This window comes from Myxocyprinus asiaticus, chromosome 32 (assembly GCF_019703515.2).
Source record: "Myxocyprinus asiaticus isolate MX2 ecotype Aquarium Trade chromosome 32, UBuf_Myxa_2, whole genome shotgun sequence".
NCBI classification, from domain to species: Eukaryota; Metazoa; Chordata; class Actinopteri; order Cypriniformes; family Catostomidae; genus Myxocyprinus; species Myxocyprinus asiaticus.
The window spans coordinates 18,495,797-18,522,379 of NC_059375.1; the positions used below are offsets into that span (position 1 = coordinate 18,495,797).

The following is a 26,583-nucleotide window of genomic DNA, read 5'->3' on the forward strand; positions in this document are numbered from 1 at the left end:
CCATAGAGAATCTATGGGGTATTGTCAAGAGGAAAATGAGAAACAAGAGACCAAAAAATGCAGATGAGCTGAAGGCCACTGTCAAAGAAACCTGGGCTTCCATACCACCTCAGCAGTGCCACAAACTGATCACCTCCATGCCACGCCAAATTGAGGCAGTAATTAAAGCAAAAGGAGCCCCTACCAAGTATTGAGTACATATACAGTAAATGAACATACTTTCCAGAAGGCCAACAATTCACTAAAAATGTTTTTTTTTATTGGTCTTATGATGTATTCTAATTTTTTGAGATAGTGAATTGGTGGGTTTTTGTTAAATGTGAGCCAAAATCATCACAATTAAAAGAACCAAAGACTTAAACTACTTCAGTCTGTGTGCACTGAATTTATTTAATACACGAGTTTCACAATTTGAGTTGAATTACTGAAATAAATGAACTTTTCCACGACATTCTAATTTATTGAGATGCACCTGTATATGCACAGTTAATCCAGATACAAGGAAAACATTATTAGAGGTAAAAAGAACATTTCTAAGTTGTTTCCAAGTCTTCAGTGAATTATTGTTAGATATGATGCATTAATACAGATTTGATGCTGCCAGGTTTTAACTCCGAAGCAGATCTGTAAAAAAAAATTATACTTAACTGCTTGTAATGATTTGTATACCAATAACTCTGCATGCAAATCATTAAAAGAAAATTGCTTATTTTTGCTTATTTTGGTGAGGCAAGTGGCTTAACTTGAGCTTGTTTTTCCAGACCAGGTCGCTTGTTTCTTTGTGAGATCTGGCAACACTGTGATTGGTATTTCAACCACCCCTTTGCACAGAGTACTGTGACTTTAAAAAGAACATTATGAACTGTTCTTTTATTTTGTTCTAACCGGTAACCTATTGGAAAGGAGACTGCGGAACCGGAACAAAAAAAATTAAGCTATAACCTGTAACAGTGGAATCGTAATTAACATTGTTGTAGCAGATGGTTATATTTTGATTTTTTGCCATAGCAAATAATATTATGTTGACATATTGATTGATAATTCCAACAGTTTACTTAACAGATAGCCACGATCTTCCTAAATAAGTGAGTAGCTGGCCAAAAAATCCACTTACTGAATCAAAACAAGGTACAAAATAAGACGAGAAGAGTGTAAGGAAAGCTAACAAAGTTGGTAAATGTAATAACTTTCCAAGATCAGCTGCAGAGGACTCTGGTGATTTGGTGTTTGTCTCGAGCGTGACTGTCGCTGCATTCATTCAGTAATTTTAATGCCCCGGTTAGTTAGCTGGCTGGTCGGTATCCGAGTCCAAGACATCGTAGTATACGGTTTTATTGCGCTATCCGCTGCTGCTTTTGCTTGGTCCTTCTTCTGATCCCTGTACTCCTTTTCAAATTTTTTACATTTGTTTATGATTTGGTCAGTCGTCCAATTGAAGCCGCAGTTCATAATTTCTTGCCGTTTTTTTTTATTATTCTTTGCGAGCTTTCTCATGTATATTGGATCTCCATAGCAGACCATATCACAAGTAGAATGCTGGTTTCTTCTATGGACCACTGCTGAACGCTTTTGATGTCTGACATCTTTGTGGTTTTTGTTGTAGTTGTTGTTAAAGAGTGTGATGAGGAGGAGGGCGTGGCTGGTCCGTGAGGGTGCACGGCTGGCGCTGAATCAGATGATCAGCCGGAGATGCCAGTTCGAGAGAGAGAGAGAGAGAGAGACACACGCAGTCGTGCTGCATGTGTGTGTGTTTATGTTTGTTTTATGTTAAGTTTTAAATTAAAAATTAAGTTGACTGTTCAGCCGGTTCCCGCCACCTATTTGCCCATCCTTTAACTGTTACAAAGAGTTTTTTGTAAACTTTACTTGATGATGATGCATTATTCCACCCTCCGCCCCTGACGTAAACAGTTCCTGCTTAAAAACCAGCAAGCTTTTTGGGCTGGCACGGAACCAGTTTTTCCATCCCGGAACTGCCTTTTCTGTGGTGAAAACGCACAGAACGATTCAAGAATATATCAGCCCCCGAACTATGTTGGTGGAAAAGGGGTATCAGAGACACGGGTACTAGTCCCACGGAAACCAGAAAGTAGTCGCATTCACGTAAACAATGGCGAGCAGAATTTGGTGTTTGCCTTTTCTCTCTGAAATTAAATTTTTATTTCACTGATGGTTTGTTTTAGGTTTGGAGTTTGGGCTAGGGGGTAGAATTAATAAAACATGCATTCCTGTTGACTGTTTTACATCATTTACATTTAAAAATACTATTAAATTAAATAATATTAAAATAACTCTCTTTTGGCACCACCTTGTGGACATTTCAGTAAGCACAGATCAAATTCAGCAGCAGAACGTTCAACCTCCAGTCACTGAATTCACAGTTTGATCAGTCTGGAAGTTTATTTTTTAACAATATTCCTAAACATTTCATCCTGATCATAACAGCCGGAGTGGGACATTTCAGTGTGTATTGTTTTATGAACCTATCACACTGTCATACAGGCTTTGGAAAGGGGCTGTTATGGAAGAATCAGCAGTTAAAAACTATTTTTTACCCGATGGCAAAAAAAGCTGCTGAGTATTTACAGAAAAGCATTGTTGCTCTTTTCACAAGCAAAAATACCTTTTTACAAAAGTCTTAATGGAATATTCTGGGTTCAATATGAGTTAAGCTCAATCGACCACATTTGTGGCATAATGTTGATTACCACAAAAATCTATTTTGACTTGTATAGTATAACCACAAGACGTAAATATTTTGCATGTTAACATGATTTTAGTGTGATAAAATCACATACTAACCTTTTTTGTGTAAAGTTATAGACAATTTTACAACTTTGTTGCCATGATGTAATGTCAACAAACCCTAAAACCCTAAAATGATGATGATTTAAACAACTTAGCAGCTCAAATAATACATGAGTTTTAACAGAATAATTCATGTAAGTGCTTTTATAAAATTATAAGCTTCACATTTCAGCCTTTAAACCTCCAAAAATTGGCCCTATTCACTTCCATTACTGTAACACAGATTTCTTTTTTTTTATTTTTTTTTTACTTTTGTTTTTTAATAATTTTTTGTGGTAATCAACATTATGCCACAAATGCTGTCGACTGAGTTTAACTTGTATTGAACCTGGAATATTCATTTAAGGCACAGCACCAAACAATGGCCAGCTTAATTCAAAATATTAGAGAAATGGTGTAAAATGGTCATGCAAAATTAAATTATATTAATTATGAAAGAAACTTTCTGGGAAATAATAAATAGATAAATAAAACGAAATAATAAATCATCTTTAATATGACCCCTTTAAAGATAACGTATATGTCATTTTATCTATTTATCTCTTTTATTTCATCCATCCTTTTATCATGTTCTCACAGCCCCTTTGTCACTGTACAAACCACAGAAGAGATACTGCAGCAATACAGAACAACCCTCATAGCAAGGCTGTTACTCATAATTTTTAGCATAGTTGTGCAGCGGAGGGGGTCTCTCTATCCCTCTTTCTCTATTTAGGGTCTTTGTTTACAGGCTATGGCAGAATGGAGCAGTCCGACACCCCAGAGTCAGCTCAGACTGGCCACTTTATGGGGAATTTCCAGGACGATGCAGGAAAAGGGGGATGGGGATGTCAATCTGGGTAATGTCAGGGGCCTTTTTAATGCATGCATATGTGAGCATGTATTACCAACCCACCCACCCTGTCTTGGCTCAACCATAACTGTGTGTAAAAGTGTATTTGAGTGGTGTTCGTGTATTTGGGTCAGACACTCAAGGGGTGTTATAAAGCCAAGGTCTGCTGACGGTGTTTCAGTCACACTCGGGTTGACAGCTTTGTGTTTGCCAGTCTAAACGGTGGGCAGACCTCACCCAGAGTAGAGTTTTAGCTAGCAGTATACACCCCCTCACTGACAGCCTTATAAACTGTAGCCATGCACTAGCCCTCTGTAATCAATAAATTAACGTAGACTGCCAACTACAGCCTTCATTATTCAGAAAGCAAAGAAGGCTTAACTGACCCACTGTATCTTTCTAATCGATTTAGAATGGAGTTCAAAGACTATAAACTAATCATTATGTTGGCCTGACAATGGCAACATGGTGTTATTCTCTAGACTTGATTTAGGGTATTTTTAAAATCCCTAAACCGAGATTGAAATTTCTGATTGTAATTCATCCTAGAGCTTTTAAGCTTCATCCGCCAAACTCAACACAGTCCTTCAGACTGTACTGACTTTTAATGTGACTTCTAAAACAAAATATGTTTTTATTTGAAAACTCAGTTTTCAGTTTCCTAACATCCTGTTTTTTTGTTTTGTTTTTTCAAAAAATTAATAGCAAAATTAATACGTTTTCAAGTGAAAGCGGGTTTTCACTGTTACATTTTTATTTGAAAAAAACGCATTGATTTTGCTACGTTTACGCTTCTAATCCACACTAATATGTTTTTGTTTGAAAACTAATTGATTGCGCTACGTTTAATCCTACACTAGAACGCCGTTTTCCTCCATCGAAAATAGAACGCTGACATTCCGGACGCCACCCCAACCAAAAAATCCCATAGAATATGTCTAAATTTACTATTTATCCTTACGGTTTAAACATTGCCTTACTAACATATTGAATAATTTAATGTATTCTATGAACACAAGACTATTATTATGCATAATATGTACCTAGATAATATTTGACAAACATACATTTATTGTAATGGCAGACAAGTGGGCTGGTTTCTTTCAAGGGCAGTTTCCTCTAAAGATTTTTTTCCCTTTACTATCTAAACATCTAATGAAATTTTTTCTTGCCATAGTTGCTTACTGGTGGCTTAAAGACATTAAGGCATGATTTTCTGCAAAGCTGCTTTGAAGCCATACTGTATGTATTGTGAAAAGCACTATACAAATTAAACTGACTTTACTAAACTAAGGTTAGTGTTTATCTGCTGTTTGCATGGCAGTATAATAAACTGCAACATATTAAACAGTCAGAGCTGATTTTAATTTCACTCGCAGCTGTGCCAGTGTATGACAGTTAGCTATTTGTTTAACAGTCAGTCGTTTTTTTACCTAAAAAGAAGGGATTCAATGGTGGACTGTTGCTCTGTAACAGTTCCTCACACTGTTTTTATTGATGGGAGTTGGAGTGTGTGGTTTGTTTTTTGGATGTGCAGTTAAAAACAGCTTGTGCAATATTAAGCTAAGACCATCCAGACACCTCTTCATGCCAATTCACTTTTTACTGTATATTTAGTGTGTGTGTGGCTGTGTGTTGAGTCAGTGTTTGTATGCCTACAGCAAATAGCATATTTTCACCACCAAGGCTAAATCAGCAGTAGGCAGGCTATACATGTGTAGACTTGTTAGTAGCTTTTCCTTGTAAGAGCATGTTTTTGCTTCCTGGGGTCTGTCCAGTGTTAATCTTTTCCCAAAAAGTTTTGTTTTATTTTTGTCAACCATAACGAAGACGAGATGAAAATACCTTATTTCATGACGAAAATATGACACTGAAAGATATTAACAATGTAATATAGTTTTTAGAAGAAGAGAGATATAGAAGGAAAATAGTTGATTCAAATATTCCTGTCATCGTATGTTGGGGATTCCCCACTTCTGGTTGAACACTGGTAGATTTGATTTGTCTTCTCATTTTTTAGATTGGAGGGGGACGGGGTGGAATTGCACATACAGACCTGATACTAGCAACCAGTAATTATTACACTAAAGATGGAGCGGTAATCCACACATAAATGTAGAACCGGTTGCATTAGTGCGGTAAATTTTAGTTTAGTTTCACAAATTGCTTACTTTGCACTCTGCTGACAACACAGTGAACCTCGTTAAATTCTATATGTGCTTGATCATGCACTATTCTTTTGGAAGCCATGTCCTTTCTCCAAGCACATTGAATTCAAATACGTGGGAGGGATTCACGCTCTCACATGTGATCAAGACTGACAAGACCAGGCAACAGCGACATCTGTTGTCTTTGCAAAATAATGCTATTTTCAGACAAATCCACTCAAGCGTTCATCTTGTTCATGTAGCAGCCAATGAAATTGAATGTGCAACACTGAAGTACGGCCATCTAATTTGCATAGCCACAAGGTGATAATACAATGAGTGATAATTTAGTGGTTGGTGATAATTGAAATGGGACAACGGCTTGATAGTTAAGCCTGAGTGAATGATTATCTAAAGGGAAAACTTGAGGGTAATGGTTATACTTTGGATAATTGATAGTAATTGTTTGATGATTAACAGAAGTAATGGTTATATGTTTGTTTAATTGATAATCATTATTCAATGATTTACCATTATCAATTATTGTATTACCATTAACCACGTTTGTCACATTTCGTATCCCATATTCTCATAGCATTGTAGTTGCAGCGAATTATTGAGGCTTAATGCCATTTTTATTCCATGTTGCTCATAACAGTTGTCAGTTGAGGGCGCTATTTTGCTGCTGTTGATTTTGACAACCGTTTCTGCTCTTGTTGGCCTCAAAGCTCATTTGGTATCTTTGGAGTGCGGTGCTTTAGAAAATGGGGGAGTGGCTAATCCAACAGTTCAGTTTGTGGAAATTCTAGAATGGTTAAATTGCTTACAGCACCTTTAATGTTACAAATGTTTAGATATTTTTTAAAATTATTGGTTACAGTTTAGTCTGTCATAGGCCACGTCAACACTGGTTTCTTCCACAGGAGCATTTTGAGAGCACTCTCCAGTACCGCAACTTTGGAAATAGACCTTATTCACAGCTATCTTTGATTTTTGACGGGACTGACAACGAGTCTGTGAGAGATAGACGTACAGTTTCATCAATGGGTTGTACTGTTGTTTTTGGTTCGTTCCGTGGACAAAACACTGAAAAAACATCTTTCCCAGAACAATCAGTAGACAAAAAAAACTCCAGTCACTCCAGAGTTGTGGAAAATCAGATGTGACCTAGGAGCTTTTTACAGCTTTATACTTATGTGCCATTGAGGGATAGACTTACATCTCTTCACAGCCTTGTTGTCATTCCCATAAAAAAATCAAAGATTTTTACCGCTACCGTGAATAAGGTCTATAGATGATGTTGGGAAACTAGAAATGGGAGATTTTAAACGAAAACTGATTAGTGTGGATATGGCCGAAATAGATTTTTTGAAATTTTTTACATTTATACAGGGATGCAAACTATTCACCTTTCAGCTAAAGTCACCTTTTCTGAAGCTAATTTGCCAAAATTGTATGGTAAAATTTTCCACATTTTCCTTATTAAAATCAATTGAAAGGGTTACTTTAAGCTTAAACAAATCAACATAAATTACATATCTGGAACACCTGCTATGACTCTCACCTTTTTCACCGAATATGAGTTTGCATCACCTCATATTATAAGTTTTGTTTTTGTCAACAAAAATTATGTGCTTTGTTTGTCAGAGTAAAATGAAATAAGTTAAAATTAGATGACAAAATATTGACAAATTAAAATGGTATTTCATCAAAAGACAAAAACTAAGACTAAAACAAAACAAAAAATGTGTAAAAATGAATCCTAGTCACTTCTATGAATCAGATAGTGAACCTGACATGAGTCAGTTTCTCTCTCTTCCAGGTGCTGTACAAAGAGGAGTTTGAGAAGAGTAAAGGGAAGGGCTTCAGTGTGGTGGCTGATACACCAGAGATGCAGAGGGTGAAGAAATTACAAGATCAGATCAGCAATGTAAGTATAGGAAGAACATTAACAGCAATATCATGTCCAAATATGAGACATTAAGGGCACATTGTCTGATTTATGCCCACTATCTGCCCCCACCTCCATCCATTAATGTTCAAATACTTAGACCCTAAATTGCTAGACTAGCCAGGTTGTTTTGATAAATGTATCTTCACACTCACTTTTGTTTTCCTGGTCTCCACCTTCCTCTTTCCCTCCTTCATGGTTTTATCCTCATCATTATGGCTGAGTTCGAAATGGCATATTATCCATACTGCTCTTACTACTCCTGCCATATGTGTCTATGGCAGAAATAGTTTGAGTAGTATGTTAGTATGCAATTCCAAACTCAACCTATGTGTCATTGAATGTTGACAAGCAACTCTCTGATCACATGACTGCTGCTGAAGAGTCATTTCCTCTCAGTCTGTGAGCAGCCTCTTCCTTAAAGGGAAGTGTCTTGGTGCATGCAAGACCAGGCAAAGACCAAACCAAGTGGCAGCAGGGTAGAACAACACACTGACCCCTTGTGGTTAAAAAGAAGGGACAAGTTGAAATAAATGTTTGTGGTTATCAACATTATGTCACAAATGCAGTCGATTGAGCTTAACTTGTAATGTACCCAGAATATTGCTTTATGAGTTTCGTGGTGTTTAATCCATGCCTATTATCTTTGAGGCAATCCATGTGCTAATGTACTCCTTAAAGTTGACAAAAATAACTTCAAGCTGGTATTTTCATTTAAAATTTACTTTTCTGTTTTGGGAAAATGGACCAAAAATGTTACAGACTTGAATGCAGGGGAGCATAGACATTTTTGTTCAATAATATGCTGTCAAAAGAGAGAATGTTCCCTCCCACTAAATTATAAGTACCTCCTACTTTTGAATAGCAATAACAAGTAGCAAATCATCTGAAAATAAATTTCCTTTCTCAAACACCAGTTGGTTGCAATGTAAGTTCCTGGAATGTATCTATTTTGAAAGTGTCTTCATTGCTTTGATCCATGGTACAAGCTCTCAGTGTTTTTGCCAGGCAGTAATGTAAACTAAAGGCTATTGGCTATATATATATATATATATATATATATATATATATATATATATATATATATACACTATATTGCCAAAAGTATTCGCTCATCTGCCTTTAGACGCATATGAACTTAAGTGACATCCCATTCTTAATCCATAGGGTTTAATATGACGTCGGCCCACCCTTTGCAGCTATAACAGCTTCAACTCTTCTGGGAAGGCTTTCCACAAGGTTTAGGAGTGTGTTTATGGGAATTTTTGACCATTCTTCCAGAAGCGCATTTGTGAGGTCAGACACTGATGTTGGACGAGAAGGCCTGGCTCACAGTCTTCGCTCTAATTCATCCCAAAGGTGCTCTATCGGGTTGAGGTCAGGACTCTGTGCAGGCCAGTCAAGTTCTTCCACACCAAACTCGCTCATCCATGTCTTTATGGACCTTGCTTTGTGCACTGGTGCGCAGTGATGTTGGAGCAGGAAGGGGCCATCCCCAAACTGTTCCCACAAAGTTGGGAGCATGGAATTGTCCAAAATCTCTTGGTATGCTGAAGCATTCAGAGTTCCTTTCACTGGAACTAAGGGGCCAAGCCCAGCTCCTGAAAAACAACCCCACACCATAATCCCCCCTCCACCAAACTTCACAGTTGGCACAATGCAGTCAGACAAGTACCGTTCTCCTGGCAACCGCCAAACCCAGACTCGTCCATCAGATTGCCAGATGGAGAAGCGTGATTCGTCACTCCAGAGAACGCGTCTCCACTGCTCTAGAGTCCAGTGGCGGCGTGCTTTACACCACTGCATCCGACGCTTTGCACTGCACTTGGTGATGTATGGCTTGGATGCAGCCACAGTACTGTGCAAAAGTTTTAGGCACTTGTGAAAAATGTTGCATAGTAAGAATGTCTTCAAAAATAATGACATAAATAGTTTTCATTTATCACTTAATGTCATACAAAGTCCAGTAAACATAAAAAGCTAAATCAATATTTGGTGTGACCACCTTTGCCTTTAAAACAGCACCAGTCCTCCTAGGTACACCTGGACACAATTTTTCTTGGTTGTTGGCAGATAGGATGTTCCAAGCTTCTTGGAGAATTCGCCACAGTTCTTCTATTATTTAGGCTGTCTCAATTACTTCTGTCTCTTTATGTAATCTCAGAGTGACACGATGTTCAATGGGGGGTTTTGTTGGGGACATGCCATCTGTTGCAGGGCTCCCTGTTCTTCTATTCTAATCTTTTCTATATGCAAAAGTAATGTTTGAGAGTCTAACATTTATATTTCCTATTGACTCACCAAAGCTGAAGATATAAATAACCATCTTAAGACAAATGCTTTTGTGAAACATCTTATGTGCCTAAGACTTTTGCACAGTACTGTACATGTATATATATTTAGAATGGATGAGCCCTCCGATATGTCCTAACCCAACTTTCTGTTTTATTATAACAAATGTAAACACAGGAAATAAAATGTTACTTATTAAAGCATTTCATGGTTCCTTTTACACACATGCCATCAGTGTTTCTGTGAAGTGTTACAGTTTTTTGTGTTTATTAATAGATAAAGTATCATGAGGAATTTGAAAAAAGTCGGATGGGGGGAGATGGCTCACCCACTGACGCCTTCACTAGTCCGGGTATGAACGTATACACAAACAAGGCTGTTCTTCCTTATTTTGTCTGTAGGATTAAACATTTGAATACTCTAATATATATTTCCTGGTTTGTGGCTAGGCTTTCAGCAACCAGCTCACTCTCCGAGCTACAACTATGATCCACAGCCTGTGCGTTCGGCTGCTGCTCCTCCACCGCCCTCTAGTGGTGGGGTAAGGAATTTGTCTAATGCTTATTTTCATAGAAATTAATAAAAATTTGGCTCTTAAATGGATAGTTCATCATTTGCTCATATTCTTTAAACCCGTATGACTTTTTCTTCTGTGAAGCACAAAAAGAGATGTGAGGCATAATGTTTACCATTTATTTTCATTGTATGGAAAAAAAGATGCAATGAAAATGAATGGTGACTGAGGATAACTTTCAGACTCTTCTTCTTTTATGTTGCATGGAAGAAAGAAATTCAAACGGTTTGGAACTTTTCTTTCTTAACCCAGTTCATCTGTGTCTACAGAAGTGCTATAGGGCAGTGTACGACTATGCCGCTGCTGATGAGGACGAGGTATCATTTGCAGATGGGGACTTGATAGTGGACGTGCAGCAGATAGACGAGGGCTGGATGTTCGGACGCGTGGAGCGCACAGGAAAGCAGGGGATGCTCCCATCCAACTATGTACAACCAATCTAAGGAAGAATGGGTGGGGGTATAGAGGACGAAAGGGATACAGGAGTGCGGGATGCACTGAAGAGCGCATGACAATTCTGGTTACGTTTCAGTTTCTTTTCTGTTTTTAATTTGCCCCAGTGTATGTTATGATACGTTCATCCTGATCTGAAGCAAGGCAGAAGAACTCAACCAGACATCTAGGCTTTAAGCTAGACTCTTGGCATTTGAGCAAGCATTATGTTTTTCTTATTTTCAGTTTGGCTTTTTGTTTGTGTTTTTTAAAGTGATAGTTCACCCAACAATGAAAATACTGTCATCATTTACTCACCTTCATATCATTTAAAACCCATTTGACTTTCTTCTGTGGAACACAAGGGAGGGTCATACAAAGTCAAACGGGTTTGGAACAACATGAGGGTGAGTAAATGATGACAAAATTAAAACATTTCGGCCAACTATCCCTGTGAGCTCTCCCTGCAATGCTGCATAGTTTTGGTGGGGTTATGCATTGCTTTGCTGCTGTGTTGAAATTCTGCAGATTGTTTTCTGTCTTTGATTTTAAAACCGTGCAGTGAAGTGGATAAAACTTCCCATGGACCTTTTTAAGATGATTGGGTAATGCTAATCGGTACGTTCGGATTGTAGAATCGGCTGGGAATTTGTAATATTATATAAATGGCCGTATGAATGGACAACATTCATCATGCAAACAATGTCTTAAGCAGTACAAAGTCTTAAACAGTGGTCGTCTTCTACCACAAGCACTGCAGAACGGTTAAAGAATACTTTATTATGCACTTTGAGGGAATACCAAAAAGAATATTAGGTTTTATATGAAAAAAAAAAGTTTTTTCTTGGCAAGTAGGCACAGTAAACACTGAAAGCTGTTGTCCTTCAAGAATAAGAACCACAAAACAATGATGTTTTATAGAATTATAATAAAAAATGTTTAGTATAATCACCAGTTTTTATCATTCCATTGTTATTTTGTAACAAAGCATTCCAGTCCGTTATATTGAATAATAAAGTGATAATTAAAGCAATGAAAGGGTAAGTGTATTATTGTAATGCACAATAATTAAATGATAATTAAATCTTATTTCTCCCACAGAAACCTATGCAAAGATTGAGATTTTGAAAGTTTTTGCTCACTGGTCACTAAAGTTACCAGATTTGTTTCTGAGTAAACACCCCCAAAACAATAGCAGCTTGGATTAAATACTCCCACATGACACGTTATCCAGCGAATTGTCAGAAGCCCCTTCTAAGGTTGTCTGTTTTTATTTTATGTCTGCTTTTATTGTCTGTAAAACATATATAGTCACCAGCGATTTCACTTTTAAATGGGTAAGACCATATTACATATACACTGAGAACTGAAAACAGTATTAAAGGGATAGTTCACCCAAAAATTAAAATTCTCTCATCATTTTCTCACCATCGCAGATGTGTATGACTTTCTTCTGCTGAACACAAACGAAGATTAGTTCTGAATAGTAGCCAGAACTTTGAAGGTCCAAAATACACATAAAGGCAGCATTAAAGTAATCCATAAGACTCTAGTGCTTTAATTCATTTCTTTAGAAGCGATATGATAGTTGTATGTAAGAAACAGATAAATATTTAAGTCCTTTTTTTTACTATAGTCTTCCCAGCCCAGTAGGTGACAATATGCACAAAGAATGCGAATCGCCAAAAACACAAGAAGAAGAACGTGAAAGTGGAGATTAATAGTAAAAAAAAAAAAGAACTTAAATATTTATCTGTTCTTACCCATGCCTATCATATCACTTCGGAAGACATGGATTTAACCACAGGAGTCTTATGGATTACTTTTATGCTGATTTTATGTCCTTTTGGAGCTTAACATTTTTGGTACCCATTCACTTGCATTGTGAGGACCAACAGAGCTGAGATATTTTTCTAAAAATCTTTGTTTGTGTTCTGCAGAAAAAATATCAGATACATATCAGGGATGGCGTGAGGGTGAGTAAATGATGAGAGAATTTTCATTTTTGGGTGAACTATCCCTTTTTTCATGACATCCTTTACACAAATTCTGTACATACTTTCAAAAAAGAGTGCAATTCTTCTTTAATATATCTTCAAAAGCTTTAAAGGTTTATTAGGATGTAAATAATCCATTAATAATAATAATAGTCTTTATTGTTTAAATACCAAGTGTACATTTAAGTGTTTCTCATATGTGGAATGCTTGGACAGAAATATTCTTAAAACCATCAATTAAAACAAGAAATGTCCTTTATGATCTTATGATACTGCATCTATATTTTGAGCATTTGCCCTGAAGTAGGATATCCTCTTGCCAATTGTCTTCTGAAGTTTGGCTGGTAACCAAGATACTTGCTCCTGGACAGAAAATGTGTGTTTTCCAAGGCAGTCCTCACATAATCTAAAAAGAAAAACCAAATGTTTATTGAACAATATCCTTGATCACTTAAGAACACTTCAAATTAGCTTTTATATATTTATGAATAGATTATATACATATATTATTATAATTGGAAGAAAGCAACAGATTTAGTCATGGTGTTGGTTACCAATGGGTTGTTAGACTGTGGACACAATTAAATGTTTCCCAAACAGAATGACTTTATGAGCTGTTCGGTGCGGTGTGTATTTCGGCTGGCTTTTACCTTGACAGGGAGTATGGTTGGGTCTGAAACACCAACACATCTCCACAGTGACTTTGAGAGGGAGACCTGAGGGCCACCACCTACAGAGGTAGAAACGGAAGTAGGTTACAGGAATATTCAGGGTTAAATACAAGTTAAGCTATACTGACAGCATCTGTAGCATGCTGTCAGTTACCACGTACAATAACTGACTTCAATTGTAAAAAAGTATGTGGGCAAGGGTACAACAGTTCATCATAAGTGCATTTCTGTACAGAATTTTTAGAGTTATCAGTCATGTTTTTGGGGTAGTGGACAATAGAGTTAATAGAGCTTAATTTGCATTTTATTTGTATCCGTTTTTATGATGGCAGGTGCTGTGCTTGATATCACAACCTTTCAATGCATGTGCTTTGGCTGTGACTCAACTATCACAATCAAACAATGGTTTAACCAACACTTGATGGTCTTGGATGAATTCCATCTAACCAAAGTCTGCTTCTCCCAGAGAGCTCTGAGCTAATGTGTCACCCTATTGTTGAGTCCATAAGTAAACTTCCATTCATTATCCATTCATTTTGGGGTCACATTTGGTATGTGCAACCCTCCTTGATCTGCATGCAACACTTTAATGTAACAGACTCCCCGCTCAGAATGTAACCCTGTTCAGAGCTCATGGATTATGGCTCAAACAAAACAAGCCTCGAATCAGACCTTTTAAAGCCGATTCAGAGCCTGTGAACGTTCTAGCCATAAATACATCACCATGTTTATGAAAGCTGCTGTGCATTTCACGAATGCAAGCCTTTTCTAGTAGATTGCACATACCGAATCCATTAAGAAGATGAAGGTCTGGCTTCCTCCAAAAACAACTACATCACCATCCCTCCCCTTGTCAGCAGAATGCCATAACCTGAGGACAGAGAAGGTTGACACTCAATGGACTTACTCAGGCCTAATCTGTTCAGGGTTCTCATTGTCATGAAAAACCTGGAAATATCAGGAAATTTTAAAATTATGTTTTCCATCAGGATACAAAGTCAACTGGTCTAAATCCGAAGCTTTGGCTTTGACAGCGTACTGTCCAGTAACGGCCTTCCAGCTGGGTGCCTTCCAGTGGCCCAAACAGGGCATTAAGTATTTGGGAATTTTATTCCCAGCAAATTTGTCTGATTTAGTCAGAGTTAATTTTGATCCCTTAATAAAAAGTTTTTTGAATGATGTGGACAGGTGGGCTTCATTACACTTATCGATGATTGGGAATGTTTATGTAATTAAAATGAATTGTATTCCAAAATTTAACTACCTGTTACAATCTCTCCCTATAGATGTCCCCCTCTCTTATTTCAAGCAATTTGATAGCATAGCGAAGTCCTTCATTTGGAATGGTAAGCGTCCCAGATTACATTTCAGTAAGTTGCATAGGCCGATTGACAAAGGTGGGCTCGGCCTTCCCAAGAATTTGTTTTATTATTATGCATTCGGTCTCAGATATTTGGCTCATTGGTCGCTTCCACCTGAGAGACCTCCTCCCTGATTTTGTATTGAAAAGGAAGTTCTTGCCCCTATCTCGCCTCTGCATAGCCTTTCGATCAAATTAATCGGAGAAGTTAAGTCACACCCCGTTATTTTGCATTTACACCCGATATGGACAAAAGTGTCCAGAGTGTTTAATCTGGATATTTATTTAAATGTAGCCTCGAGCATATGGCACCTAAACTATGCATTAATAAGTCCCCTTTCTGTTGGTCAGATTGGATTGTGAGGGGGGTTAATACACTCGGTGACCTATATGAGAGTGGAGTATTGAGACCTTTTGAAAATTTGGTTCAAAATTTTGGGATTCCCAGATCTCAATTTTATAAGTATTTACAGCTGCGCCACCTACTCTGCACTGTTTTTGGGAGTGGCACGCACACCCTTAGTGTGGCAGATACTCTGGGAGTGGTGATTACTGCTTTTGGAAAAGTGTATTACTCCCTGCTAATTCAGAGTCTGGGGGACGGAGCTTTAAATTCCCTCAAAAGATTATGGGAGGAAGATTTAAATTTGTTTTTGGAGGAGGGAGTGTGAGCTAGGATTCTTAAAAACGTCAAGTCTGCATCTAGAGATGCAAGGGTGCGCCTTATGCAATTTAAGATTCTACATAGATTTTATTGGACCCCTTCTAAATTGTATAGGCTTGGTCTTAAGGACACACCCACCTGCTGGCGATGCCATTTAGAAGATGGAGACACAAACCATGTTTTTTGGGGGTGTCATAAGATACAGGAGTTCTGGTTGAGGGTCCAGAATTTTATGGCCGACGTATTGGGTACTCAGATCTCCTTTTGCCCCAGGCTCTGTATTTTGGGTGACGGGGCGGTTATTGATGTAGGAGATAAGTACATGAAGAATTGGATCCTGGCCGGTGTTATGGTGGGCAGACAGGTTAACCTGTTGATGTGCATGCCCCCCCCCCCACAGAACTGATGTCACTTTGCTTAAATTAGTTCACATTTACTATATAGTCTAGTCAAAAAAGAGTTAAAAATGTTGACAAATTATAAAGATGTATAATTTGTCAACATTATGAACAATTTTGAACAGCACACTATATAGTAAATGTGAACTCATTTAAGCAAAGTAAAGTCAAACCCATGGGTGGGGTCAATGAGCATCAACTGGTTAAATGTGTATGTTGTAGCCTTTTTGTTTTAGAACATATACTTTTATTTCTAAATATTTTCTTCTGTTTTATTGTTTGTTTGTGTGTCTTTGTCAATTGTATTTGACCACTGGGGTATCTGTTTGTGTTGGGTGGTGGGGTGGGGTGGTTAATGTTCGGGAGGAAGGGCTGTAAATAATATAATGTGATTCCAAATATTCTGTTATTATATATATATATATATATATATATATATATATATATATATATATATATATTATTATTATTTTTTTATGTTATATGGAATCAAAACTTTTAATAACAAAAAAAAAAAAAAACAATGTTTTCCAGGCCTGAATCATGGAAATTATTATAATCTTAAAAGTCATAGGAATTTCTATAATACATATGCATTTTTCTGGTTATGCTCTTGGGTAGAGTAAAACTTGCTCGCAAGCTATTGGATACCATTTTTTTGAGTCCGTTCTTTTCAATAGCCGTGTTTGCACTATCAGGAAAGTGTGAGCCAGGTCTATCAGCTGGCCAATAGCCTCGGACCTCGAGCCGCGAGACTAAAATCGATCTGCATTCCCACCATTGCGCCAACAGCTCAGCAGTGTTGCCCTAAAATCCACCCTTAATACGCTGCCCTGGTGCCAACGTCACAAACCCGCCCATTTCACAAGCAAGGGGGAAACTCAAGCTGAGGTATCAGACTCTGGAGACTAGCTAGCCCCTTGAAATGAACATGGTGTAGACTGAAGTGCCGTTTGCTTATTTTGGTCTTTGCTTTTTGGAAAGCGAAATCTGACTCAGAGAAACTCCACCTTTGACACTGACCTCACCTTTATGCCCCAGTTGGCCCTCTTTGACCCAAGGGTAATCGGCCAAGGAAGCCCAGAGGAGGCACAATGAAGCCCCGAAAGTAACAGTGGGAACGCAACTAGCCCTGGCACAAAGTAGCATGCCCTCATTTGGCCCAAAAGTGGAAACACAGCTAATGAATCAGTCGAACCAATTCACAAATTGGTTCATTAGCAAATCACTCTAAATTTGAATGATTTTTAAAAATCCTTATCCAGTCATTTCAAATGGCTGGAAAAGTAATAGAAATTCATTGCTCAAAAAGTGTGGAAACTCAATGCATACCACCAAATCCCCTCCGCCCCTTTAAGATTACACATAGACAACACTATATTACACCGTATTCAACCTGAGTCTGTCTTTGTGTGCATGGTCTCTCTCTCTCCATTCTCTTTTTAAAGTGTCAAATTCCCATCCATCACCTAAACAAAAGAAATATGGAATGTAAGCAAAATTTGTCATGGTTATTTTTGGACATGTATGTTTCTAAACCCTTGACTTCTGAACTTACTAAGAACCTCCCCAGAAGTACTGAGGCCTCCAAACAGGAATAGTTTGTGGTCTGAGACGGCCGTGAGCGTGTGAAGAGTGCGGCCCCGTGGGAGAGAATCAGCCTGATGGTCACTGGGTTCAAGAAAAATGCTTATTTCAAACCAGCACTTCCAGTCAAACATTTGGACTTACCTATTCTTTAATATGACTATTGTACACATTTTAGGATAATAGTAAAGTCTTCAAAAATATGAAACAACACAAATGGGAGTATGGAAATTATGTAGTAACCAAACATTTTTAACCAATTAAAACCATCTTATATTTTATCTTCTTCAAATTAGCCTTGATAACAGCTCTACACACTCTGGGGTATTCTCTAAACTAACTTCATGAGGTGCCACCTGGAATGCTTTTTAAACAGCATTGAACTCATACATAACCACTTTTAATTTTTGTCTACAATAACTAATTTTAAGTATTTAAGCATAAGCCTTTAGATCAAAAGGCTTTAAAGATTACGACAAACATTTCAGTGATGTGTGTCTAAACCTTTGACTGGTATTGTACATTCATTAACAGTTAGACTTGATGAATAATTAAGCTAAACAGTCCCATGACATAAACATAGTACATTTAATGTTGACACATCACTAATGTTTCATCCTCAATGTCTTAATCTGAAATGTTTAACTAAATGTTTTGCATATTCACGATTATGTATCTAAAATAAAACAAACACTAAGACATGAAAGCAAAACAACAGAACCAACAGCAGATATCATGCTCACTAGAAAGCTACAGAGCTGACCTTTTAGATGACTTATGTAAATGTCTCTTGAGTGTGTGCTCTTTTAGCCACGCGTGTAGCTGTCTAAAGCTGTGGTAGTCACTGCCATTTTTGCATTAGCTTCCACTTTTGTACATACTGGATATGCATGTCCACACTATCTGTTTATCGTATGTATGCTGATTTGCGAACTGCGGTCATGACAGCACCTAATGACCTCTACATAAACATCATACCACATCTGTGAGGGTAATGTAAGGTATTCAGTTGTCATAGGAAAATAATAAAAGCCATAAAGTGGTAACCTGCAATTGTTACCTTAAAGAGAAAGTTCACCCAAAAATGAAAATTCTCTCATCATTTACTCACCCTCATGTCATCCCAGATGTGTATGACTTTCATTCTTCTGCTGAACATATTTTTTTTTTTAAAGAATCTATCAGCTCTGTAGGTCCATTCAATGCAAGTGAATGGTGGCCAGAATTTTGAAGCTCCAAAAAGCACATAAAGTCAGCATAAAAGTAATCCATAAGGCTCCAGTGGTTAAATCCATGTCTTCAGAAGTGATATGATAGGTGTGGATGAGAAACAGATAAATATTAAAGTCCTTTTTTTACTATAAATCTCCACTTTCACGTTTTTCTTTTGATTTAGGCTATTCACATTCTTTTTGCATATTGGCAGGGAGGAGAATTTATAGAAAAAAAGGACTTTAATATTGATCTGTTTCTCACCCACACCTATCATATCGCTTCTGAAGATATTCGTCTAAAAGTCTTCGTTTATGTTTAGCATAAGAGAGAAAGTCATACAAATCTGGGATGGCATGAGGGTGAGAGAATTTCCATTTTTGGGTGATCTATCCCTTTAAGGAGCTATTTGTACCTGATTTTACCCTTATGTATATAATGTTTTCATTCTTAATGTATTCAGGTTGATTTGGTGATGTTAAATAATATTTTTGACTTGAATAAAACCAGTTAATTTTACCAATTTTAATTTTTTTAGGTAACCACTCAGAACACTAGCAAGCAACCTCAAAAATACACCTTAGTGAGTGCATAGCAAAGCCCTGGCAACCATCCACAACACCCTTACATTGTGGCGGCAAGTTTTGCATGGATAAGCGTCACTTCTTCAGTAAATATAAAAATTAAGTTCATTTTAAGTAATATGGCGAGAGTACTGATAAGACATGATATTTAGTCATCTACAGCAGTCACACTCCCTCGTTGTGTAGGAACCACTGTGTGCTTTAAGAGCAGCTTGTGTAGATTGTTTAACTTTGTTTGCTCTTTTTAATTAGCAACATTAGCAGGTCAATTGGAAAAAAAAAACAGCACTTACACTTGGGTCCATGTCCACGTCACCAGATCTAAGCAATGAATGTCTATCGTCTTCGTTTCCTGCAATGACAGAAGGGATTTTCAGTATTCTATGAGGAAAAATACATTAATATAGTTTTAAGGATTCCTACTACAATAACCAGACCTTGAAACATACTTTATATGCACGTAACACATAAAACATGATGCATAGCAATGCATCCAGAACACTGGCCTTGGCCTTGCATGTTCAGTGTCCTTTAGTGATCACTTTATTAATCTGAATTTTGAGAAGTCTGAAAATCTGTAAATACCATGGTTAGAAAAATACATTTTTGAAAAGTATGTGTTCACCGAATGTAATGTCTACTTACCAGACCTCCACATATATAGCCCTTATGGCCTAAAGTAGTACTGGCATGGGACGCCCGGGGCTCTGGAGGCTGACCCTGCAACAAGTGGTTCCGGACAGCAGGAAAACAAAACAAGGTACACTTTTAGTAGTATACAAACGGTAATCTATTAATAGTTATGCCTAAGAGAAGAGCACACTTGTTATGATATCCTGTTTATGTTTGCCTATCATATCTCTTTTACCTGTGTTTGTGGTTCAGTCCATGTGGCTAACTCAGGTTCAAACATATAGACTTCATTATTCCAACCCCAAAACTGGAAAAATTCTGATCCAATTGTTGCCTGTGAAGAGATGTTTAGATGAACTCCTGTTCTTCTTTACAGCAACTGCAGATGTACATTTATTTGCAAGATCCTTTTGCTTACCCAGGATGTCTCATCTACCATAAAGCTCTTGGAGTTGTTGACCTCTCTGACAGTTTTGCACCCATATCCGCCAAAGTAGATGAGCCTATGAAGAGAACATAAAAAGAGATGTTAGGCAGAATGACAGCCTCAGTCAACATTCACTTTCATTGTATGGAAAAAAGATGCAGTGAAAATGGTGACTGAGACTAACATACTGCCTAAAAGCTCCTTTTGTGTTCCACAGAAGAAAGAAAGTCATACAGGTTTGGAACAACATGAGGTTGAGTAAAGGATGACAGGTGAGCTATCCCTTAAGTTCAATTGCTTCCTTAAAGTAAAATCAATGTGCTGCTTTAGTTACAACTTGCAGCGATAAGTTCATTACACTTTTTTTTTTGACCACTCTGAATGGACTTTAAATGGATGGCATAATGATGAAAACATTGTGCTACTGTGACTTCATTCTCCCTACCTGTTTTTATAGACCCAGCAGGAATGTCTGACCCTGGGAGAGGGCGTCGCTCCTACTGTGTCTGTCACTTTTCTCCAGCTGTATTCCCCATCTGATATGTCAACACAATACACCTGTCATAACATACCACCAGTAACAAGAGCTTAGCCAGAAGCAGTGAGATTTTTATTCACTGCACAAATGCTGCCAAATACTGATCCAAAACCTGTTTATCATGTTTTCCTCAATTTTCTGCAAGATATTTGGACAGATCACATTTTTAGACTTGGCAGATATGTCTACAATTTTGAAATGTTGGTGGATCAAAAAAGCTGGAATAAGTGTTTTGTATGGAGGGAAGTGTGTAATGACACATTATGTCTTTGTTCTCTTCGTGCATCAGTGGCAGACAAGCAAGAAAAACATTCTCCCAAAAATTTTTGGGGGGTGGGGTTTCCCTTCAACAGAGGCTTTGTTCAGCCATATTTGCCTATAGTAATAAGCCATGAATAACACTATATCCAACTTCCTACAGTGTATACTGATTAAATACTATTTGTGGTTCATATCTACATTTGCAAAGTGAAATATCACTCAGATGTGCACACCCTTCAGAAAACAAAACCAGCTTAAACTAGCCTAAGAGTGTCTGCTGGTCTTAGCTGGTCTCCCAGCCTGACCAGCTGAAAAGTGCCCAAAAACAGTCTAAATCCATCTGGCAGACCAGTATGAACAGGCTGGGAGACGAGTTAAGACCAGCAAACAATTTTAAGCTGGTTAGGCTGCAGTTTGTTTTCACAGGTCATTCCCTTCTGATTGTAAAATAAGGGAACATACAGTATATATCATCTTCTCCCAGTACATTCCCTATCAGGTTATAGACAACAGATAGTAGGGATGTCCCAATATCATTTCTTTTTCGGTACTTGCAGTTACCAATAGTATTACCTGTTTTTTGTTTTTTTAACAGTTTATTTCAATTTTTCATCAAAATTGTGTCTAAATAAATTAATTCATTCAAATTTAATCAAATGAAAATAGGACAATTAATTTTCAACATAATATTGTATTTTTTTAAATTTTTTTTTAAATGAAGTGCTTTTATACAGAACCTTACAGCACAATCCAAAATACAACATTGGAGTTATTTTAGTCAAAAATAGTGCTGCATAAATGAGCATCACAGATGTGCAATATTGCTTGAATATAATACAATTACTATTAATGTATTATTATTATTATTATTAGTAGTAGTAGTAGTAGTAGTATAGTGAATATTACATAAATATACAGTAGTGATACATTTCTGTCATACTTTTTTCCATTTAAATTGAGCTTTTATTTTGGCGGAAGCTTTTATTTTGAAGGCCTTTCCGTTTCTGTGTTTTTGATGGTAGCATCTCACCTCTGGAAAAGCAAGTCGCTACTTGACTCAGTGTGATTATTAAACCTCAAAAGGCTGCTAAATATGTAGTCTGTATTTGCCTCGCACTACTAAGTGAATTAGCGCTCTGCTCGCTGTCATCTGCTACAAACAGAGCATGCGATCCTCATGATGATGTTTTCCATGAATTAATCAAGGTACTCTAAAACATTTGAGCACTTTGTGCCTTTATGTCAGCAAAACACCGGCTCCGCACCTCCACTTGGAAGCACATGCAAACTATATATTTATCTCATTAAATCACAGACTTTGCTGTTAAATAATCTCACTAGGACATAATGTGACTTTAATTTGTGCACCAAATGTTTAAGTACATCATCGTACATCAGATGGTATACATTTTTGGTATTGGAGCATTCTTATGAGCACGAGTACAAGTACAGGAGCCCAGTATTGGACCCGATTCTGATACCAGTATCAGTATCGGGACACCACTAAAAGATAGCGTATCATGTACAGTATAACTCTTGGACTTGTCCTGAACAAATTTGTTAATCTGCCTCTGTTGATGTACTTGTTGGTCTAGATAATCTGCTATGTGATGTTATCAATACTAATGCAGCTCACCAGGTTGGTGTGGCCATTGCTGTTACATCCCCCAAAAATGTAAAGCACACCCTGGAGAAATGCACCACAAGTCTCTGACAGGACAGGAGGAATGTCTCCGCCCATATGCCTCCGAGACCTGCCACACACACACATACACACAATTAAAACTCAAGGGAAAATCTTGTTGTTTTGGGTTGGCAATGGTAGCAACAAGTGAGATACTCTCCCTGATTCCTCATTAGATTCAACAACTGATGTTTAAAGTGCCATGCAACACTGCAGGTAGAATAAACACAACAGAAAAACTCTGCATAATCATGAAAGTGCAGTTTGTAGAAGGGATACCTATTGCTAGGGATGTAAGCTATTTAGGAAATGCCATACCTTGGTCAAACAAATAAGTGCATTTATTTATTTATTTATTTATTTATCTATCTATCTTACCAAACTCCACTCTCCATGTCATAAAGCCAGATCTCATTACTGGGCAGAAATGTTTCTTTTCCATCCACACACTAAAAAGTGCCAAGCAAAGAATGGACAATGAAGTACATCAAAACATCAGTTCGTGCCATTTCAAATTTTGTCGTCAATTCAAATAAAGGCAAAAAACAAAAACTTAGTTTAGACTTCTAAAACACTGGTTTTATTCGTTCAATAAAACTAAGAGGACGAAAATCGAATAAATACAACATATATCTTCCATGTCCCTCACCTGACATCCACCCCAGACGTACAGCGTGTGTCCTTCCAGGAAGGAGACGTGGTCGCTTCGCGGTGGAACCGGCAAGAGCTGCGCTGTGACAGCCGCCGGTTCTTCTGTACTTTCCATTGCTTGTGCGTTCAACGACTGTGCTCCAGCACCAGAGCGCGCAGAGACATCAACTTCTGTGTTTACAGTGACCGCAGGGGCTGGGTATGCAAACAGGAAACAGAAACAGAAAATACTGAGAAGTCATGGGCTGGACTCGAAAAGTAAAACTTACTTTTCCAGAGAGAGACAAATGTGTTGAAAACATGCTTGAAACATAATTAATGCACGTGCGGCATTAGTAATGATCACATTCCACATCCAAACCCTTGAGCAGAGGCGGTGTCTCAAAATCTTAACATGCTGCCTACATGGACAGCATTTTGGGCATCATAGGGTGTCTCACGTTTCGAAGGATACTAGTGATGGGTCGTTCGCGAACGAGTCGGCTCTAAGAGCCGGCTCTTGTAGGTAAAAGTTGGGAGCCGGCTTGCATATCAGAAGAGCCGAATCTATTTATAAAAATATAAATAAAATAAAAAAAGATATGAATAATCAAAAGATTTAAATGAATATAATTAACCAATTCAAAGAACGAAAAAATAAATAAAATAATATAGGCCTAAATGCTCAAGCGCACACATTCGTTCTGACTGTCTGCTCAGACTAACAGCATTACCTGTTGTTCCTGTCAATCAGACACGTAGTGTCAACCAATGAACCAAAGATGCGTGAGGAAGGGCGGAGCCAACTCACTCATAGAAACAGTCGTTTAATGTTTTTTAATGTTTTAAGTGGGATGCTGCAGTTTTGCACATTGTTATTTATTTTTCTTTGATATGGTGCAATATTTTATTATGTTGTTCAGATTGTATTTGTTTTGAAATTTATATGTAACGTTGTTGTGGGGTCCTTGAAACGTGGCCTGGCAAGATATGGCATGGGGCATGGCCTGGCGAGACAGGGTGTGGGGCGTGGGAACAGGGCAAAGCCAATGGAAAGTGGGGCCCTGAGAGGCTCGAGGGGCAGAGCCAATGGGACTGAGGACCAAGGCGGAGTTGTAGGGATGGAGGTCCCCAGTGGAGCAGTGGCGGGCCTGGACCGTGGAGCAGAGGCGTGCTTGTGACATGGCATGGAGCAGTCTGGGGCTTGGCTGAGACATGGCATGGAGCAGGCTGAGGTGTGGCTGTGACATGGCATGGAGCGGACTCTGGCGTGGTCGTGACATGGCCTGGAGCGGACTCTGGCATGGCCGTTGGCTCGTTGGCCGTGGCAGACGTGGCCGTTGGCTTGCTGGCCGTGGCAGGCGTGGCCGTTGGCTCATTGGCCGTGACAGGCGTGGCCGTTGGCTCGTTGACCATGACGTGGGACTCCGGCTCGGCAGCCATAACGTGGGACTCCGGCTCAGCATCCGCCTCCCCCACAGTGAACGTAGAACCAGTGATCTGCAGGGCAAGGTCGATATACTGAGCGAGGCTGAGGGAACTACGACCACCTGGCAACAGGGAGGAAATTGGCTCTTGAGGGCGACCTCATTAAAGTCCACTTCACTGGCCAGAGAGCAGAAGTCCCCCATATATTCCTCCAGGGATCAATTCCCCTGACGTAGGCGCAGTATTCGGACCGCTGGGTTCATGGTTGGCGGTCAGGTGTTCTGTATACATTGCTATCAACAGGCAGACGAAGAGATGATGATGTAGGAGTGATGAACCACTTTTTAAAGAGCCGTTTGGGAGCCAAAAGAGCCAGCTCTTTTTTGTGAGCAGAGCCGAAAGTTCCAGCTCTCTGAAAAGAGCCGGAATGCCCATCACAAAAGGATATGTCTTCCGGAGGTCGCATTTGTTGGCCGCATACATCATCGAGGCTGTCTCGTTTCAGAAAAGCAAGTAGGACACTTCGAACGCAGCCTTTGAATGCAACCTTCTTTCACGGGAATTCAGAGGATGCATGAGGTGTATCCTACATGGGCACTCACAACTCAAAATTCTTTGCTTCAACGGAAATGTCTACAAAAAATTCAAATGCAAGGAATGTTAATTCCCAAGTTGAAGTACCTCAGTAGATGGGTGCAGAGTATATAATATGTATAATTATATTAATATATAATTAAAATAAAGTATCAGACTAAAAGTACACCTGTAAAATCTATTTTTTTTTCTCTTTACATCATTATAACTCTCCTAAAATGTACTTCATACTCTCCCTTCCAGAGGGACTTTGTTCCCTTCTCACTCAAAGCGCTCGCACTTGTTATTGAGTGGTATGCTGCCATAGCAACCATGTTATATTATGTGGCCATGACATGGCCTGGAGCGAACTCTGGCGTGGCCTTGACATTGCCTGGAGTGGAATCTGGCGTGGTCGTGACATGGCCTGGAGCGGACTCTGGTGTGGCCTTGACATGGCCTGGAGTGGACTCTGGCATGGCCGTGACATGGCCGTTAGCTCATTGACCATGATGTGGGACTCCGGCTCGGCAGCCATAACGTGGGACTCCGGCTCAGCATCCGCCTCCCCCACAGTGAACGTAGAACCAGTGATCTGCAGGGCAAGGTCAATATACTGAGCGAGGCTGAGGGAACTGTGACCACCAGGCAACAGGGAGGAAATTGGCTCTTGAGGGCGACCTCATTAAAGTCCACTTCGCTGGCCAGAGAGCAGAAGTCCCCCACATATTCCTCCAGGGATCGATTCCCCTGACGTAGGCGCAGTAGTCGGACCGCTGGGTTCACGGTTGGCGGTCAGGTATTCTGTAATGTTGCTATCAACAGGCAGATGAAGAGACGATGATGTAGGAGTGATGAACCCTTTTTTAAAGAGCCATTTGGGAGCCAAAAGAGCCAGCT

General features: G+C 38.7%; 2 protein-coding genes across 2 annotated transcripts in view; one reads left to right on the forward strand and one right to left on the reverse strand.

Moving 5' to 3' along the window:
* The window catches only part of LOC127423298 (LIM and SH3 domain protein 1-like), a 29,153-nt gene extending 17,079 nt beyond the window's left edge, over window positions 1-12,074 (forward strand). Inside the window, exons 4-7 of the mRNA XM_051667487.1 lie at window positions 7,610-7,717; window positions 10,307-10,382; window positions 10,480-10,571; window positions 10,874-12,074. Of these exons, the coding sequence (XP_051523447.1) occupies window positions 7,610-7,717; window positions 10,307-10,382; window positions 10,480-10,571; window positions 10,874-11,047 (450 nt within the window). The 3' untranslated portion in view covers window positions 11,048-12,074. The remainder of the gene's footprint in view (window positions 1-7,609; window positions 7,718-10,306; window positions 10,383-10,479; window positions 10,572-10,873) is intronic.
* On the reverse strand, window positions 11,863-23,871 carry LOC127423291 (kelch domain-containing protein 1-like). Its single transcript, XM_051667475.1, has 13 exons — window positions 23,702-23,871; window positions 23,431-23,501; window positions 23,005-23,122; window positions 21,015-21,127; window positions 20,561-20,645; window positions 20,378-20,476; window positions 20,155-20,229; window positions 19,803-19,861; window positions 17,685-17,797; window positions 17,523-17,595; window positions 14,491-14,575; window positions 13,684-13,763; window positions 11,863-13,439 (listed from the first exon to the last, which is right to left on the reverse strand). The coding sequence occupies exons 1-13, from the start codon at window positions 23,816-23,818 to the stop codon at window positions 13,298-13,300; spliced, it is 1,230 nt and encodes a 409-aa protein (XP_051523435.1). The 5' UTR covers window positions 23,819-23,871; the 3' UTR covers window positions 11,863-13,297.
* Window positions 23,872-26,583: the final 2,712 nt, after the last annotated feature.